This window comes from Heterocephalus glaber, unplaced genomic scaffold, assembly GCF_053883595.1.
Source record: "Heterocephalus glaber isolate CG9 unplaced genomic scaffold, H.glaber_assembly_v1.0 deba00001757, whole genome shotgun sequence".
Classification (NCBI taxonomy): Eukaryota; Metazoa; Chordata; class Mammalia; order Rodentia; family Bathyergidae; genus Heterocephalus; species Heterocephalus glaber.
Window position 1 is genome coordinate 2,520,083 of NW_028258454.1, and position 17,811 is coordinate 2,537,893.

The following is a 17,811-nucleotide window of genomic DNA, read 5'->3' on the forward strand; positions in this document are numbered from 1 at the left end:
AGAATTGTATTTGAATTCCATTCGTTTATGTTTTTCTGATATAGGATAGTTTATTATTTTGAATTGAAGTTGCTTTGTTTTTACTCTTAAAAGAATTGAGATGTTTTATTTATCTGAATTTTAGCAAGCTATGGTCATAATTTGTTATGATTAAAAATCTTCAAGCTTAGGAGTAAGACCTGTTAAAATAAATTTATAGATTAAATATAGTGAACCCTTCATTTTCAAACTCCCTTTCAGTTTGCTGGTAATTGAGGCCTGATATTAAACCTTTTATTGCTGAGAACCTGCAGCAGTGGATCTATGCAGTGTAGCATAACACATTGATTTTATGCAGATCATCACCTTTATGTTTTGGGAGGTCTGCTATATTAGTGATATATAAAAACTGATTACTTTTCCCATCATGGCCTAGGCATTGTTTATTTTTTTTCTATTAGACAAACAATACAGATCCAGTAGTACTGAACACCACACCATGAGTAGCATCACTCTAAATAGATTTGCCTCCAGCACCAGAGGTATATTCATTTTAATGATTTGGACAGTGTGAGCCCAATGACAAAGCTCATGTACCAAGTGAGATCAAAATTAAAAATTAAAAGTTTTTATCTTACCAGTTTATACAAGGAACTTCTTGATTTCTATATAATCAGGTGGGTTGTTATTTTTCAGTATTTTTACTACAAAGACTTCTTTTGTGGTTCATTGAACAGGATTTGCATTTTGTCTTCCATAATTGACAAAGTCTCTTGAGGGATAAAAATACAGGTAATGTTAGATTTTCATCTTAGGTTGAGGAATGTGTATGAACAATTTTTTTTCTCAGTTTCTCTTTAGGAAAATGATACATTTAATTCACATTAAAATAGCCTTAGCTATTATAACATATTAATATTTTTCTACTGTGAAAGCATAAATTATTTATGTTTGGTTTTATTAAGCACAAAGCATGCTAGATTGAAAAACATTTTTGTGTGTGTTCCAAAAAGAGCACTTTGTCTTGCATCAAATGTAATTGATCCTGAAGCAGTGTAATCACAATTACTCACTTTCTTAATTGGCCTGCCCAAAATCAGAAAATGGAAACCGATCGACAGTGTTTAAATCAATAGCTTCATAGTAGTGCTGGTCGGGGGAGGGAGATGTTGGTAATGGGTAGATCAATTGGTCTTAGGTGCCAATCACTGACTGTGCCTTTTGCATAGTAAGTAGTACTTTTTGCTTAGTGATGTGCTATATTAGTCTGGCTAGTTCAATAAAAAGAAAAAGGCAAGAATGGCTGATACTGAATTTTTTTTAAATACATTATAGAAATCAATATATAAAATTATGGGTAATAAGAGCATATTTGATAACAAGCCTTCAGAAATGCTTAGAACATGGACTGGAAGCCTTTTAGGTACTCTTCTACTTATTAGAAGAAAGAAATAACTATAAAGTGGTTCTATTTTATCTAGATTATTACGGTTTTTCAGAAAGAGAGAGAACTATTATCTATAGTTATGTAGTTTTATGAATACCTGATAAGCATTAATGTCTTTTAGTTTCACATTACAAATGCTCATCAAATTTAGTTCTTGATTAAATTTATGCAGTTGAAGACATATATAATATATATAAATTTATCTCTCCAAAAATCAATACAGTACATAAGCAGATCCTATCCTTGTGATTGGCAGATATGAATGCATTAAATGGTATGAAAAAATAATACAGCTGAAGTCAGAGAACTGAACATTTGCAACCACACTTCCATTTGTCCAAAAATACACTAGACAGAAATTCATTCTGTAAAAGAGAATGAGCAATAAAAAATATAACAAGAAAGAATGCCATTAGCTGACCAGAATTTGAGATTATTGATAGTTAGAAAGCAAATGGGAGCAGATAAGCATTAACAGAAAATAAAAATTGCAGGGCCTACCACTCATGGGAGAAAACTACTATACTGTTAAGAACAAATGTGCAGAATATCAAGCATGGAGTGAGTGAAAAGAAAAGTTAGAGATTTCAAGATAGTCATGAGAGAATTAAAGAACTACTTCTACCCTCCAGTTCCCCAGCCTTACCTCTCGTAGCAGGGAATATACCCATTTAGTTTGAGGCCTAAGAATAGCACTGTAAAGAAAAGGAGCAACTTGCCAGGGAAGGACTTTTAGTGGGACATGGGGACCCTCTGCACAAGAAAAGGAGATTGGATGCCACAGTAAAACTTGTCAGTAATCTTATCAAGTACTTGCAGTATGTTAGCCACTGTGCTAATAAATACTTGCAATCCACATGTGTCAGTTTACTAAATTTACAATAATCCTGCCTATATTATTATTATTCTATTCAGAAGGTGAGTTAACTGAGGCACAAGAAGATTAATAAATTTACCTAAAATCTTATAGCTAATAGGTAGTAGACCTTGCTGTGTGTGTTAAGCCTAGTCCTTTGTTACAAATGTAATTGAATAGTTTAGGATTACCAGACTTTTGAGGTAGAGCTGCAATTTGAAAGAGAAGGTTCAAGAGGAATACAAAGACTCACTGGCCATACACAAAGAGATCAGATAATTTTTTTTTTTTTGCTTAGATTTTTTTTTTTTTCGATGGGATCATTATATGGTTGATCATATGTGTGTACAAATCTGCTTGGAGATCTGAAAATGCTTTTTGTCCTCATTGTTGCAGTTTCAGTTGTAATCCATCGTATCTCATTTTCTTGGGTGTTAGCACAAAGTTTTATGGAATTTACTTCTTTGTGATATTATGATATTTATATTTCTCTCAAATCCCCAAAGGAGGCCAATATGCTGGTTTGAGGATCACTAGTCTGCTAGTACAAAATTCATAAATATCCATGGCCATCTTCTTGGACCTTCTGTCAACACGCCACAAGTGCTTTAGCTACTTTAAAATGATTTGAGAAATTATTTTCTGGCTGCTAAAAGTATCAGTATCTTGGAATTGAGAAGCTGTTTCTGAAAGTGTTTCTTGAGGTGTTGCTTCGGAAAATGACATTGAGTAAATCCTGTTGCTGGCCGGCTCTGGTCTGCAGATGAGCAGATAACTTTAAAAAGACAATAAGTTTCTCTAAAGATTAAAAGTAATACCTGATTCAAGAGTATATTATATCCATAGAGAAAGAACATACTTCTTGCTATTCAAAGGAGTAACTAGAAAAAATTTTTAAACTATTCTTGGAGTTTTAAAAATGACATCAGAAGAAATCCAGTAAATAGACAGTCAAGTGGACATACCTAAATACTGATTTGGTGTTCTGGAAGAGAAGGTCAATTGAATGAACTGGATTCAGAAAATGAAAAGACAAGGAGAAGGGCCGGGAATTTAGCTCAGTGGTTCCACTGCCTGCCTCGCAAGCGCAAGGTCCAGAATTCTATCCCCAGTACCAAAAAAAAAAAAAAAAGACAAGGAGAAGGAAAATAGGAAAGAAAAAGTTAAAAGGATTAATTCATCTATTAGAAGATCTGGAAGAAAAGAATGAAGAAATGATTAAAAGAAATAAATTATAGATGAGCATTTTTCCAAGCAAAAGAAAGGCATAATTATTCAAATCAAAAGGGTCCACCCAAGGCCTAGAAAAATGACAGACTAGAGAGATCATGTCCTGGAGAAAAATGCCCTGGTAGCTCCCAAAGCAGAGAAAAAAAACATCTTATCTGAGAAGGAACAGTAGGGGGTAGATTACAGTTTCTCATCAATCTTCTCATCCTTTCTGGTGTCCACAAGGCAACGGACATGACCTTTAAAATTTTGAGGCTACCGTGTAGACTTTTTCCAGACAAACAAAGATTCTATCAGCTTTCGACCTCCAAACCCTTTGTAAAAGGACTGCTTGAAGAAAGAAGATATAGAATAAGAAAAAAAAGTGGTGACTAAAAAATTCTAGCTATAGAATCTATCACTGTGTAAAAATAATTGTTGTCACACAATATGAAAAATCAATTTTAGTAATAAACCAGAACCAAAATCCCAGTGTGGACAAATGTGAGAAGGAATAATGGTATACTAGAGTTCTCTTCACTCTTAGCAAGAGGATTGATTGATGGCAAAAAGAAGTTAAAATATGGTTTAAAATACTAAATATAACCATGAATATCATTAAAATATGATATATGGTAAATTTACAAACAACTAAAAGGAAGAAGAAGATGAGCAATTAGAACTTGATCACTTTAAATAAATTGGAGAGGGAAAAATCATGTTAAACAGAAAACAAAATAAAGTGGCTGGCAGGGGCCATACATACCACACATCCTAGTTTTCACAGCTCATATCAGGAGTTCAATTCCACTTCTATTAAACAGGTAAAAACAAAATTCAACAAGGCTGTGTATAAGAACCCTACCTACAGGAGACTGGCACAGAAAAGTTGAAAATAAGATGAACTATACATTTCTGTGTTTTTCAAAATGTACTAAAACTAGAAAAAAATGTTAAAACATGTTTCCTGTTCCTTGCAATCCTCCAACAAAGTATAACAGTTGCATACTTTTAGACTCCATGGCTTTTAATTTATAAAGCAGAAACTATTACAAATGGTAGGAAAAATTGAAAAAGCCACGATCATGTGTGTGTTTAATACAGACACCAGAAATCAACAAGTTAGAGGAAGGATAGGCTAGCAGACAGGCAGTTTTATCAGCACCCAATTTTAGCTAGTTATCAAGCTGGATCTAAAATATGTGCATTTGCAAAGCATGCCTTATTTCCTGAAGACAGAAAATACATATTTTTAAAATACACTTATTAGATGCACAAAAAATGGTGTGTGTGTGTGTGTGTGTGTGTAAACAAATTATGGACAACCATGATAAAAGAAAAAGACACAAAGATTTGAAAGGAGAAAGGCAATAAAAGCAATAAAACAGATCTAAATTACAAAATACTAGGTACAATTCTATACCAATAAGTTGGAATATAATAAGTTGGAATATTTAGATGAAATTAATGGTGTTCTAAAAATATATAAAGGAGGAATATAAAAAGTTAAATTGTATCAGAACTTAAGAAATAATATCTGTATTGTGGAAACTATTCCAGAACAAAGGGAAAAAGAAGAAAATCATGCCATGTAATTCCATAAGGCTGCATCTCTCTGATTTTATTTTTAAAAAATTCACTTCACCACTCAGCTATGTCTCCAGGGCTCAAAACAAAAAAAGTTTTTAATGAGAAAAGTCTTTCTTTCCTGGAGGGTATAGCCTAGCATGCTTTGAGACTCTGTGTTCTATCCTCAGCACTGCAATAAGCAGAATTGATGCTAATTGGCACCGGAACCAGTGAAACAAAATAGAGAATTTAGAAATTTGGGTCATAAAAGTGGCATTTCAAATCAACAGGGAAAGAATGTACTTGAGTATAATGGTGTGAGAACTGTTTTGGGGGGAAGAAAAAAGTAGCTTCCTCCCACAGATTACTGCAAAATCAGTTTCAGATTGATTTATAATTTAACCATTAAAAACTTACACTCAAGGCAAGAGGTGCAGCTCAATGGTGGAAAGCTTACCTGAAAGCTCAGGCATTAGGTTTGATTCCCAACATAAAAATAAGATTAAAACCTATAAAAGTGTTTAAATGTAGTCTACAGAAATATTTTCTTATTCTTTGGGAGCAGAAATCTTAAGCAAGATGTAAAAGATATAAAAATATGAAGAAAAATGACTGATAAGTTCTTTTAAAAATGTAAGGGCCAGCAACTGGTGTCATGGCGCCCACTGCCTTCTGTGCTGCCCACTGCCTTCTCTGACTTCTACTAGCTGCAGTGGGCATAGGAGTACCCCTGGGAGATCCAAAAGCCACACAGTGATTTGTGTTCATTGATCTTGCTTCCTATAAAAATCTTATTGCGAGGAGCAGAGCTTCACCCAGCACAGAGGAGGTGAACCTTCCAGGCCGCCATATCACTGCACCAGTGCCAAGGAGGTCAGCTGCACAGGCACCAGCAGCATACATCCCACCCGCCCGCTGCCCCCCTCCCATTGAAATGAGAAGACATGTAAACAAGTCTCAAAACCATGCTTCCAGATCACCTAAAGCAACCCCAAAGGGAAACAAGATGGAACAATCTGATACTCAACCACCTGGACTCCTTGAACTGGAAATGAAAGAGGATGTGGAAAAAATGAAATCAGAAATAATTTCTCACATATCAGCAGAGATTGTGCCCATAGGGTAAGACATGATTAATAAATTTAGAGAGGGTTGAGGATTTAGCTCAGTGATTTTGTTGCCTGTGCAAGCAAAAGGACCCGAGTTCGATCCCTGATACCTAAATAAATAAATAAATAAATTTAGAGAGGACACAGATAAAAAAATAGAGGAGCTGAGGAGCATGATGGAATCCCAACATAGGAAACAAATGGAATCCATAAAACAGATGCAAACAGATTTCCAGGAGATTAAGAACTCCACTGAAAGTTTATGCAGCAGATTGAGCCAATGTAGGAACAGAATTTCAGATAAGAATATCAGATTGCACTTAATGACCGGGAAAAGAGAAATGCTTTAAAATACTAACGGACCACAAGAAATCAATCCAGCAGCTACTAGACGATGCAAAGAAGAATAATATAGGACTGATCAGAGTCGATGAAGGAACAGGAGAGAGTGCAGACGACATTAAAAAAAACTGTTCACAGAAGTGATGGCAGAAAACTTCCCAAGCAGGGGAAAAGAACTTGACATACAGATAAGTTAGGCCTATGGAACTCCAACTAGCCTTGATCAAAAAAAATCTACACGTAGGCATATAATAGTCAACATTCCAGAAACCCAACAGAAGAACAAAATTCTACAAGCAGTTTGAGAAAAGAAACAAATCTCATACAAAGGAAAGCCTATCAGAATCACAGCAGACTTCTCAATGGAAATGGAAACCCTCAAGGCTCAAGAAGAGCTTGCAGTGATGTATTTCAAGCCCTAAAGGAAAACAGCCTCCAACCCAGATTGATGTACCCTGCAAAACTATCTTTCAAAATTGATGGAGAATAAGATACTTTCATGACAAAGAGCACCTGAGAAACTTCATGAATACCACAAACCAGCACTCCAAAAAATTTTAGACAATATCCTAGGAAAAGACAATGAGGATCACAACCTCAGGAAGCCCAACAGAATGAATCCATCCAGCACAACAAGAAATTAAACGCAAATGGGGAGAATCCAACAAAAAGAAAAAGTCATGACATTGATGAGTCAATACCTATCAGCTATAACCATCAATGTTAACAGTCTCAATTCACCAATCAAAAGAAATAGACTGGCAGAATGGGTCAAGAAGCAAGATCTAACAATATGCTGCATACAAGAAACACAATTCAAAAAGAAATTCACAGACTGAAAGGTCAAGGGTGGAAAACAATACTCCATGCGACAGGAACCCGGAAAAAAGCAGACCTCTTGGATTTCAAACCCACACTGATTAAGAGAGACAAAGAAGGACACTACATCCTTGTAAAGGGAACAATCCAAGAGGAAGAGATGGCAATCATAAACGTATATGCACCAAACACTAGTGCGCCCAACTATATAAAACAAACACTAATGGACATGAAAAATCAAATAAGCACTAATACAGTAGTAGTGGGGGACCTCAGTACCCTACTCTCACAAATAGATCAACTAGACAGAAAGTAAGTAATGAAATACTAGAACTCAATCAAACTCTTGAACAGATGCACAGATGTTTACAGAGTGTTCCACCCCAAAAAATCGGAATACACATTCTTTTTAGCTGCACACGGGTCATTCTCCAAAACAGGCCACATATGCACTCATAGAATATGTTTAAGTAAGTGCAAAAGAATTGAAGTTATCCCCTGTATATTGTCAGACCACAGTGCGATGAAATTGGAGATCAATAGCAAAAGGAACCACAAGAATTTCATAAACACATGGAAACTGAACAACACACTTCTGAATAACCAATGGGTCACACAGGAAATTAAAGAAGAAATCAGACAGTTCCTACAGTTATATGACAGTGACAGTACAACATGTCGGAATCTATGGAACACAATGAAAGCAGTCTTATGGGGGAAATTCATAGCAGTGAATACTCATATTATGAAAATAGAGAGAGCTCAATTAGACAACCTGATGCTGAACCTCAAGCTTCTAGAAAAAGAAGAGCAGGACAAACCCAAAGCTCATACAAGGGAGGAAATTATAAAGATCAGAGCAGAAATCAATGCAATAGAGACTAAGAGAACAATACAAAAAAATCAATGAAGCCAAGAGTTCATTTTTCAGAATAAAGAAAAGTGATAAACCCTTAGCCAACCTTATTGGAAAAAGAAAAGGCCCAGATCCATGCAATTAGGAATGAAATGGGTGAAATTACAATGGACCCAGCAGAAATCCAGAGGATCATCAATACCTGCTTCCAGAACCTATACACCAATAAGATGGAAAACACAGATGAAATGGACAGATTCCTAGACACGTACGAATTACCAAAGTTGAGAGAAGACCTAAAAATTCTAAACAACCCAATATCAGCCAATAAAGTTGAAAATGTAATTAAAAACTTACCAACTAAGAAAAGCCTGGGTCCTCATGGCTTCACTGCCGAATTCTACAAGACATTTAGAGAGGAACTGCTGCCACTACTGTTTAAACTCTTCAATGAAATTGAAAAGGAACCAATACTCACGAATTCATTCCTGGAAGCAAGCATCATCTTGATCCCCAAGGCAGCGAAAGACCCAACTGAAAAAAAGAGAACTATAGGCCAATGTCACTAATGAACATAGATGCAAAACTCCTTAATAAGATACTGGCAAATAGAATGCAGAAGATCATAGAAGATCATACACCTTGACCAAGTGAGATTCATCCCAGGGATGCAGCAATGGTTCAATATACGCAAATCAATCAATGTAATACACTATATCAATAGAGCCAAGGACAAAAAAAAGCATTTGACAAAATCCAACACATATTTATGATAAAAACCCTACAAAAAATTGGAATAGACAGTCTCTACCTGAATCTGATAAAAGCCAATGTGAAAAACCAACAGCCAGTATGATACTAAATGGTCAAAAACTGAAATGCTTCACACTAAAATCAGGAACAACACAAGGATGTTCACTATCACCACTCCTGTTCAATATAGTCTTGGAAACATTAACCACAGCAATTAGACAAGAGAAAGAAAAGGAATAAAGATAGGAAATGAAGAAGTCAAATTGTCATTATTTGCAGATGACATGATACTCGATATAGAAGACCCCAAGAACTCCACCAAAAGTCTTCTAGACTTAATAACCAAATTCAGTCAAGTAGCTGGTTACAAGGTCAACACACAAAACTCAATAGCTTTCCTCTACACAAACAACATACTCACTGAAAGAGAAATGGGGCAAATAATTCCTTTCACAATAGCATCCAAAAAACTGAAATACCTAGGAATCAACCTAACAAAAGAAATCACAGACCTTTTCTCTTAAAGCTATTGCACTCTGAAAAGAGAGATTGAAGACAATATCAGAAAATGGGAAGACATCCCTTGCTCCTGGCTAGGAAGAATCAACATAGTGAAAATGGTCATACTTTCAAAACTGATATATAGATTCAGTGCAATCCCAATTGAAATAGCAGCAGCATACCTCACGGACCTTGAGAAAGCAATCCAAAAATTCATTTGGAACAAGAAGAGACCTAGAATAGCAAAAGCAATTCTAGGCAACAGAGACATGGCAAGGGGTATCTCAGTGCCCAACTTGAAACTATAGTACAAAGCCACCATGATAAAAACAGCATGGTACTGGCAAAGAAACAGACCTGAGGGCCAGTGGAACAGATTAGAAGATGCAGAAACAACTCCAGACACACTCAGCTATCTCATCTTCAACAAAGGAGACAAACACCCTCACTGGAGGAAAGATAGCCTCTTTAATAAATGGTGCTGGAAAAATTGGGTTTCAACTTGCCAAAGAATAAAACTAGACCTGTATCTCTCACCATGCACTAAACTAAAATCTAAATGGATTAAAGATCTAAATATTAAAACAGAAACACTAAACTGACTGAAAGAGAGTTTAGGAAGAACTCTTGAAGACATTGGTGTAGGTAAAGATTTTATGAACAAAACCTCAGTTGCCTGTGAACTAGCACAAATAATCAAGAAGTGGGATCTCTTCTCATTAAAAGCCTTCTGCACAGTAAGAGAAACCACCAACAGAGTGAAGAGAAAAACCACAATGTGTGAAAAAATTTTCACCTGCTGTTTCTCAAAGGTGTACTATCTAGAATTTATAAAGAACTTAAAAAAATCAGACCTCTCAAATTTAAAGACCCAATCCAAGAATGGACATCTGAAATGAACATATGAAAAAATGTTCAACCTCACTGGGCATTCGAGAGATGCAAATGAAAACAACACTGAGATTCCACCTCACCCCAGAAAGAATGGTTGCTATCATGAAATCAACCAGTAACAAATGCTGGCAGGGCTGTGGGGAAAGAGGAACCCTGCTCCACGGCTGGTGGGAGTGTAGACTGGTGCAACCACTGTGGAAATCAGTTTGGAGATAACTAAAACAACTAGGACTGGAAGTCCCATTTGACCCATCTATTCCCCTGCTGGAGATCTTCCGAAAGAATTAAAGTATCATACCACAGTGATATATGTGCACCCATGTTCATAGCAGCACAATTTGTAATACCTAAAACTTGGAAACAGCCCAAATGCCCATCAACTGGAGACTGGATCAAGAAAATGTGTTTTTTTAATAAAATGGAGTACTACTCAGCCATAAAAAATGAGAAATTAGAGACATTTATAGCTAAGTGGATGCACATTGAGGTGATACTCTTAAGTGAAATAAATAGGACACACATGTATAAATACCAAATAGTTTCTCTAGTGTGGGAAACTGAAAGTGTAAATAAGGACTAAAAGGTATAATAGATCATGTGAAATAGGAAGAAATGGGGCAAAGGGGAAGGGGAAATGGAAGGGGTAGGGGAAAGGAAAGAAGGGAATGGAATTAATATGAGAAAAGGAAAAAATGGAAACAAAGTCTTTGTAAATAGGGAGGGATGGAGGGGTTGAAGGGAGGGCAGGGGAATGGGGAAAAGATAAGAACCAAAAGAGATTATGTAAAGGTGCAAATTTCCAGTGTTGAATGTCGTATTTTATACCTTAAATGCACCATTAAAATTAATTTTTTAAAAAATGTAAGGGCCAGGGGTATAGCGCAAGAGTAGTACCAACATGCAAAGGTCTCTGGGTTCCATCCTCAGCACCTCCCCCAAAAAAAAGATAGAAAAAAAATGTTTTTTGAAAAAATATTAATTTTTAACTTGTCTGCTAAAAAGAAAAGTAAATATCACAAAGATGATTGTGAAACACTGCAGCATATCTAGCACACCAAAGTTCAATAACCATAGCCATAATATATGAGGAATCTAAAAGAAAAATGAAAAGAGCTAAGTATAATGAGTTTACAAGTAAAAATCCAAATGGCCAATAAACAAAAAGATGTTTCGCATCACTAGTATTTGGGAAAATAAAGTGCTGAAACATTTCATCTAGCAGGTTAGAAAAATTTCAAGTAATTTTAATATCTAGGAAAGTAGAACTTCAAATTGGCACCACCCCCAGAACATTGGCAGCATCTATCAAAATGCCAAATAGTCATACTTTTAACTTAGCAATTTCATTTTTAGGGTACCAGCCCTAGAGAAGTATTTGTGCTTATACAGAAAAAGACCTATTAAAAAATATTTTTTAAATAAAAAAAGAAAAAGACCTATTTAAGTACATTAATTATTGCTTGTAGTAGGAAAAAATAGAAATGATAATCTTGGGGGAATGCCTAAATAATGATGCCTCCCTAATATATGACCTGTATGCATGTTGATTTTGAGTACCTACTTACTGTGCACTCTCTTGAGCATTTTATTTCATTTACTAGTTAAAACCCACCTGTGAGTTGTCACTGAATACAAAGATGAAGAAATTTGAGTCTAAGAAATTTACACCTTTGAGTAGTCATTTTCATCATTCCCTACCCATGTTGAGATACATTTGTGTAGAAATGGAGATATCCTTTTCTCCCACATTTAACCAAAGGAAGTATGAAGAAAAGGAAAAGAAAAAGCTTTAATGAAAGAGAAACAAAAAAGAAGGTAAAATGCTAGAAAAGTATGTTCATAGAAAATCAGAGGATGTCCTAGAATGTTCGTGTAAGTGAAAATAAAGTTTTCCCAAAATAAAGAGAAAACATTCCATCTTAGTCCATTAGGAACCAAACCTTGCTTAGAAAGTGAGACTGATTTACACAGCGTATTATGTACTACTTATGTTAGATATACAGAAACCCAGTTGTAGAGACTTAACTAAATAGAGGTTTATTATTCTCCTAGAACAGGAAATGTAGGGGGATGACAATGCAGAGCTGTCAGAGTAGCTCCACAGTGTCTTCAAGGTATAAAGTCTTACACTTTTTAATTTATTTTTTAGCTTATGCTGGTCTTCCTCATGGTCACGTGATAGCTGCTCCACTTCCAGGCTTTTGCCTGCATTCTACCCCCGCCCCCCAAAAAGGAAAGACTGACATAGAGAAAGGAGCCATGTCTACGTCAGAAAAGCTGAACTTCCCCTAGAAATTCCTGGTAGACTTCTGTTTGTGCTTCATTGGGCATAACAGGGTCATTTGGTCACTTCTAGACATAAGAGAGCCCTTTCATTAGGGCACTTGGTCTCCTACCTCAGGATTCTGTCAGGAATGAAGAACAAGAGTCATATGTTATTCCCTAACACATTGCTTGTCACTAAGGAGAGCATTTCAAGATCACTTTTCTCCCAAACTTAAGCCTGCTGTTTACTCATCTAGACTTTGCTTTGTGCCTGAGAGGGCAGAGCCCCATCCTTTGGCCATACACTCCCAGCCTGCTCCCTTGACATCCATGCTGCGTGTGGGTCCCTCAAGAGTATTGGCAAAGAGAAAGCTTTTTGTATTAAAAAGAAAAAGCAAATTGTCAAAGATCATGCAGTGCATCCATTTGATCATGCTGAACATCCATCCAGCAATCCCTAATGTTTAGAGTCACATACCTCTGTTACTTTTACATTTTGACTACACACTCCCTGTGTGTATATTTTTAAGTCATGCGTGTATGTATATGTAAGTATATGTCTCACCATGCTAACTCATTATGTATGTACTAACATAGTGAAAAATAACTCAAGAAGGAATTAGGAAAATAAATGTAAGTAGAGTTCTTTTCCTTTTACCTCAGTAGGTTGCCTTCTGCCTCTCACTTGGGAGAACATTGGCATAGCCTAGCCAGCAATTTGAAACTCAAATTTTATACTTCAGACTAAATTACTTTATTTATATTTATATATATATTAGTTTTTATATATACTAATTTATATATGAAATTTCATGTAGGTATATGTACATAGCCATTTACTCCTTCTTCAGTCTTTATATATATGCTCATCTTAAGGTAACTTAGCCTTCCACTGCACCAGGCTGGGTCTTGTCCTTCAAGCACCTGCCCTTCGGCTTCTGAAACAGCAACCTCCCCATTCCCAGGCCCCTTCTTCACCCCATCCATGCTGTGCTCTCCATCCCAGCCTCTTCGCACCTTCTAAGCCTTGCTCTATCAGGATTCCTTGGTTTCTTCCTTCTCATTGGCTCTTTTCTCTTAGCACTGACCCGTGCTCAGATTCTTCCAGCATTTTTTGCCTCCTTCTTCTCCTCCAGAAGCTCCTGTTGTTCTCTCTCCTTTCTTCCAGGCCACTCTTCCCTTTGCCCTCCATCTTGTTGCACTCCGTGTCCTCTCCAGTCTGATCTGCCGCACTGAGCTCAGCACTTCTTGGGCCACTTGGCCTCCCTGCAGTGTTCACCACTCCCCTCTTCTCCCTGGCCTCTTCCAGTCTTCTGCAGTCACTCTTCTTCATCTTTGATGAAAGCAGATCTTCCCCAGTCAGTATGCCCTGTACCCTTTCTCAGTACATCCTCTCCCATGTGATCTTCTCCACTTCTAAGGCCTCAGCTCTTCCTCTACCTTCCCTGTTATTTCCACATTCGTGTATTCTGCCCTGATTCTTGGTTTGCATTTTAGTTATCTACTGGGTATCTCTTCCTAGGTAATTTAGTGATTTTCAGAATATAACATGGTTAAAGCCCCCAAACTCCTCTACCCAATTATTTACATTAGAAGGTTTAGAGTCTCCTTGCCATCCATCACCAGGCCTCCCCTTTTGATTTTAGAATTTCCATAAAATATCCTGTCTTCCCCATTCTTCATGTTACCTGCCCTCGGGGAGCAGCATAGTGGAGTGGAGTAGACATGGGCTTTAACTCAGATGTGAGATGCCTGGGTTCAGATCCCCACACTTCCACTTACCAGCTGTGTGATCTTGGGCATGGTGTTTAACTTCTCTTTAATTTTCTTATCAGTAAATCTGAGACAACAGAAGTTGCCTGTTAGGAGCATTGTTAGAAGTTACTAAAAGAAAATGCATGATGCATGCTAAAAACCCCTTCCTTGACTACTAAATCAGACTCACTGATGGACCTGCCTTTGCTTTCTCCTCTGTGCACACTGCCACCACGGCTTCTAACAAGTAGGATCACTCAGTTTCCACTTGTTTTTACATGAGTGAGGTATCCATATCCTTAATCATACAAATCAGTTCACTTCAGAGAGTGGAAGGAGATGCTAACTTGAACTGAATTTCAGGACAGCTGCCACCAAATGCAACTTTGTTGGGAGAACTGGGATGAATGACCATCCATCCATGATGGCCTTTACAGTGTGCCCATCTGCAGACACACCAGGCTGTCACACAGGCCTGATATGGCCCTGTCTCTCCTCATGGAAATAAGCATGCCTCCACTCCTGCAGAGTGAATCCATTCCTCCTCCATGGACTGTGATGCTTTCCACATGGCTCTAATGTAGCACTAACCACTCCATTCATTATATAAAAGAAATTTCTTCCCCTCCCACTAGATTGGTGAGTTTCAAAAACCAATCTCATTTTTCTTTAAATCCCCAGATATTCACACAGTACATAGAATCAAATTTGCATTCGGTAAATGCTTATCGAGTTAATAAATAAATAAGTTGGATTTATTGGTTTGTCTTGGACATTCAACATGTGAAAAAAGATAAGGCAGCCCCAAGAAGAATACAATATGAAAGTGGATTTTATGTTCTTTTTTCATTTTATATTATTTATTCCTGCCTCCCCCTTCTGTGTTTCTTAACCTAATGTGTAGAATATCTTGTTTGTAATCCCTTCCTCTCTAGTTCCACTCCCACTAGCAGTGGAATCCACTTCTAACCTGAAAGTAGAGGCCCTCATGGGACTTTCAGGAGAGTTTTTACTTTCTTTGTAAGAGAAACAGATGTAGTTGGCTCACTTATTACCACCCCTTCATCTTCATTCTTCCTTCTTCATGTGGAATGTAAAAGTGGTACATGGAGTTACAGCAGCCATCTGACAGCCATGAGGAGAGCCAGCACACCCATGAGGGTTGTGGAGTGGAAAGCTAGGAGAATCTGGGCCTCTTTAATGGGCTTTCACTGAAACTCCAAAACTTCTTGTACTCTAGACAATAGACTCCTTCCTCCCTCTCCAGAAACTGTTAGTTGGATTCTCTGCTTAATTTGCAGCCAAGCACACTCCATCCTACCTGGTATTTCATCAGCCTCACTTTAGATATCTAACTTTAACTCAAATTTAATGCACTTGTAGTAATTTTTTATTGGTAGCCATAAGATTTAAGTGAAATAAATACAATCAGTATTGGTTTTCTGATACTAGAAAAAAAGTTAGCTTTCTTAAAGTCTTCATATTCTATAATTTGAATAATAAATTTATATATGTTTATCAGCAATATCAATGAAAAACTATACTGGAAAATAGGGATTTTAAAAAATAAAGCCAGTTTGCTGTTGAGCACATATCCAAGTACAGTATGGTCACTCCATTTTTTCCTTATTAAAAACTAACCTAATTTTTTTTTTCCGGTCCCAGGGATTGAACTCAGGACCTTGCGCTTGTGAGGCAGGTGTGGCACCACTGAGCTAAATCCTCAGCCCTAACCTGATTTTTTTTTAAAAAGAGATCATAGCCATTTAAGACTAAAGCACTTCATCTTCTCCACTTAGTTATATACACAGTAAAGCTAAAATATTCTCTATAAGTTGCACGAAGTGTTCCTTTGCTGGTAGTGGTTATATACCCTTGCTGCTATTTTTGAAAGTTCTGTGTCAGGCTGGGGGTGTTGCTCAGTAAGAAAGCATGTGTTTAGCATTGGTGAGGCCATGGGTTCAATCCCCAAGCACAAAAAAAGTGAAATAAATTTCTATATCAAATCATAAAATTTACTGTAAGAGTGCAGTTTTGTAAAAAACAAATTTGTTTTTAATTCTGAGATAACAGATGTATTTCTCTGCAATCAGATTTAAGACAGAAAGTTCCTATACTTTAAATGCTGGCATATGCTTTAATTGTGTCTATTTAACTGCTTAGTATTAAGTATTTTATTAGGCATTTAGTCATCATTGATTGTTTTTTCCTTAGCACCAAGGACAATTGCTTCAATGTTAATATTCAGCCACCTATTGGAGAACTGCTTTTACCTGTGGCCATGTCAGAGAAAGACTTTAAGAAAGAGCAAGGTGAGAAATTACCGCACTTGCTAGAAATTTAGTGTACCAAAGAATATGTACTCATGCTCTGGCCAGTCTCTAAAATAACTTTGTATAATATATAACCATTAACAGATGTCGGTACATAATTTTCCCATTTTTGTTAACCCTTTGAACTTGTAAAATAACCCTAAAAATATGTTTGTTTACATTCATGACAGACTTGAAAATTGAGCAATATGTCTTTAAAGTGATAAATTGATTCTTAATCAGCTTTTCTATTCGGAGTTGTGGTCTGTCAACCTGATTATAGATGTACTTTTGTGTTTTGTATTCATAAAGATACCAGGAATTGGGGACTTCAGTGTTCTACCACTGTAAATCTTACATTTTGGTTTTTTGTTTTTGTTTTTGTTATGCAACTATTTTTCATCTCCTACTAATCTGTTATTCCTCCCACACAGTACAGTGCCTTACCCTTCAAACCAAAGTCCTGATTATAGTATTAAAATATCTTTTTATTTTTGACTTAATTCTATATTAAAGAAATGCTGTTTGAATGAATCAGCTGAAACATTTTTAAATATGTACTAAAAAGAAAATATTTTCAGCAGAAAATATCCTATACTTGGTCCAGAGTCAAGCATATTTTCTAATAAAAGTAAAGGGCTTTTTTTATATATGAATATGGGAAAGTAACATTGATTTTATGTGTTTAATTAAGGATAACATTTATAAAGTGAGGGAATATTTAAGTCCCATGGTGAGCAATTTTAAAATTTTTACATGAATCTAAGTTATATTTTACCTATGGAGACTGTTAGCAAACAAAGATCTTTTAATTTTGAGATCATTAAGTCATATCCTTCAAGTCCCAAAAAAGTATTAGACACACACATACCCTTGCTCCTAAGGAGAGGGGCATGCTTCCTGGTACTTGGGTATTGTAATGCCGAAGATTTGGTGTACTCCACACCTGGGTGAGCCATACTGTCAGAAAGACCTGTTGTAGAAGAATCCCACGAAGAAAACCCCAGACTAAGACTCTACATTTATAGTAATCTTTTTTTCTCAGACCTTGCTTTTAAATGATTAAAAAAAAAGGAATGACTAAACCCAACTTTACATTTGTTTTCTGGAAGTTGATAATTGCTGTAGAAGAAAAGTAATTTGTG

The 17,811-nt window shown here is 36.4% G+C and overlaps 1 protein-coding gene across 3 annotated transcripts in view; it reads left to right on the forward strand.

Annotated features, from left to right (window-relative positions):
* Ap3b1 (adaptor related protein complex 3 subunit beta 1) overlaps positions 1-17,811 on the forward strand; it is a 288,476-nt gene that overhangs the window by 252,500 nt on the left and 18,165 nt on the right. For all 3 annotated transcript variants that reach the window (XR_015447378.1, XM_087201161.1, XM_087201162.1), the window contains exon 25: positions 16,569-16,666. Coding sequence is in view for 2 of the 3 variants with exons in the window: in XM_087201161.1 (XP_087057287.1) it covers positions 16,569-16,666 (98 nt within the window). In the remaining variant the exon portion in view is untranslated. The remainder of the gene's footprint in view (positions 1-16,568; positions 16,667-17,811) is intronic.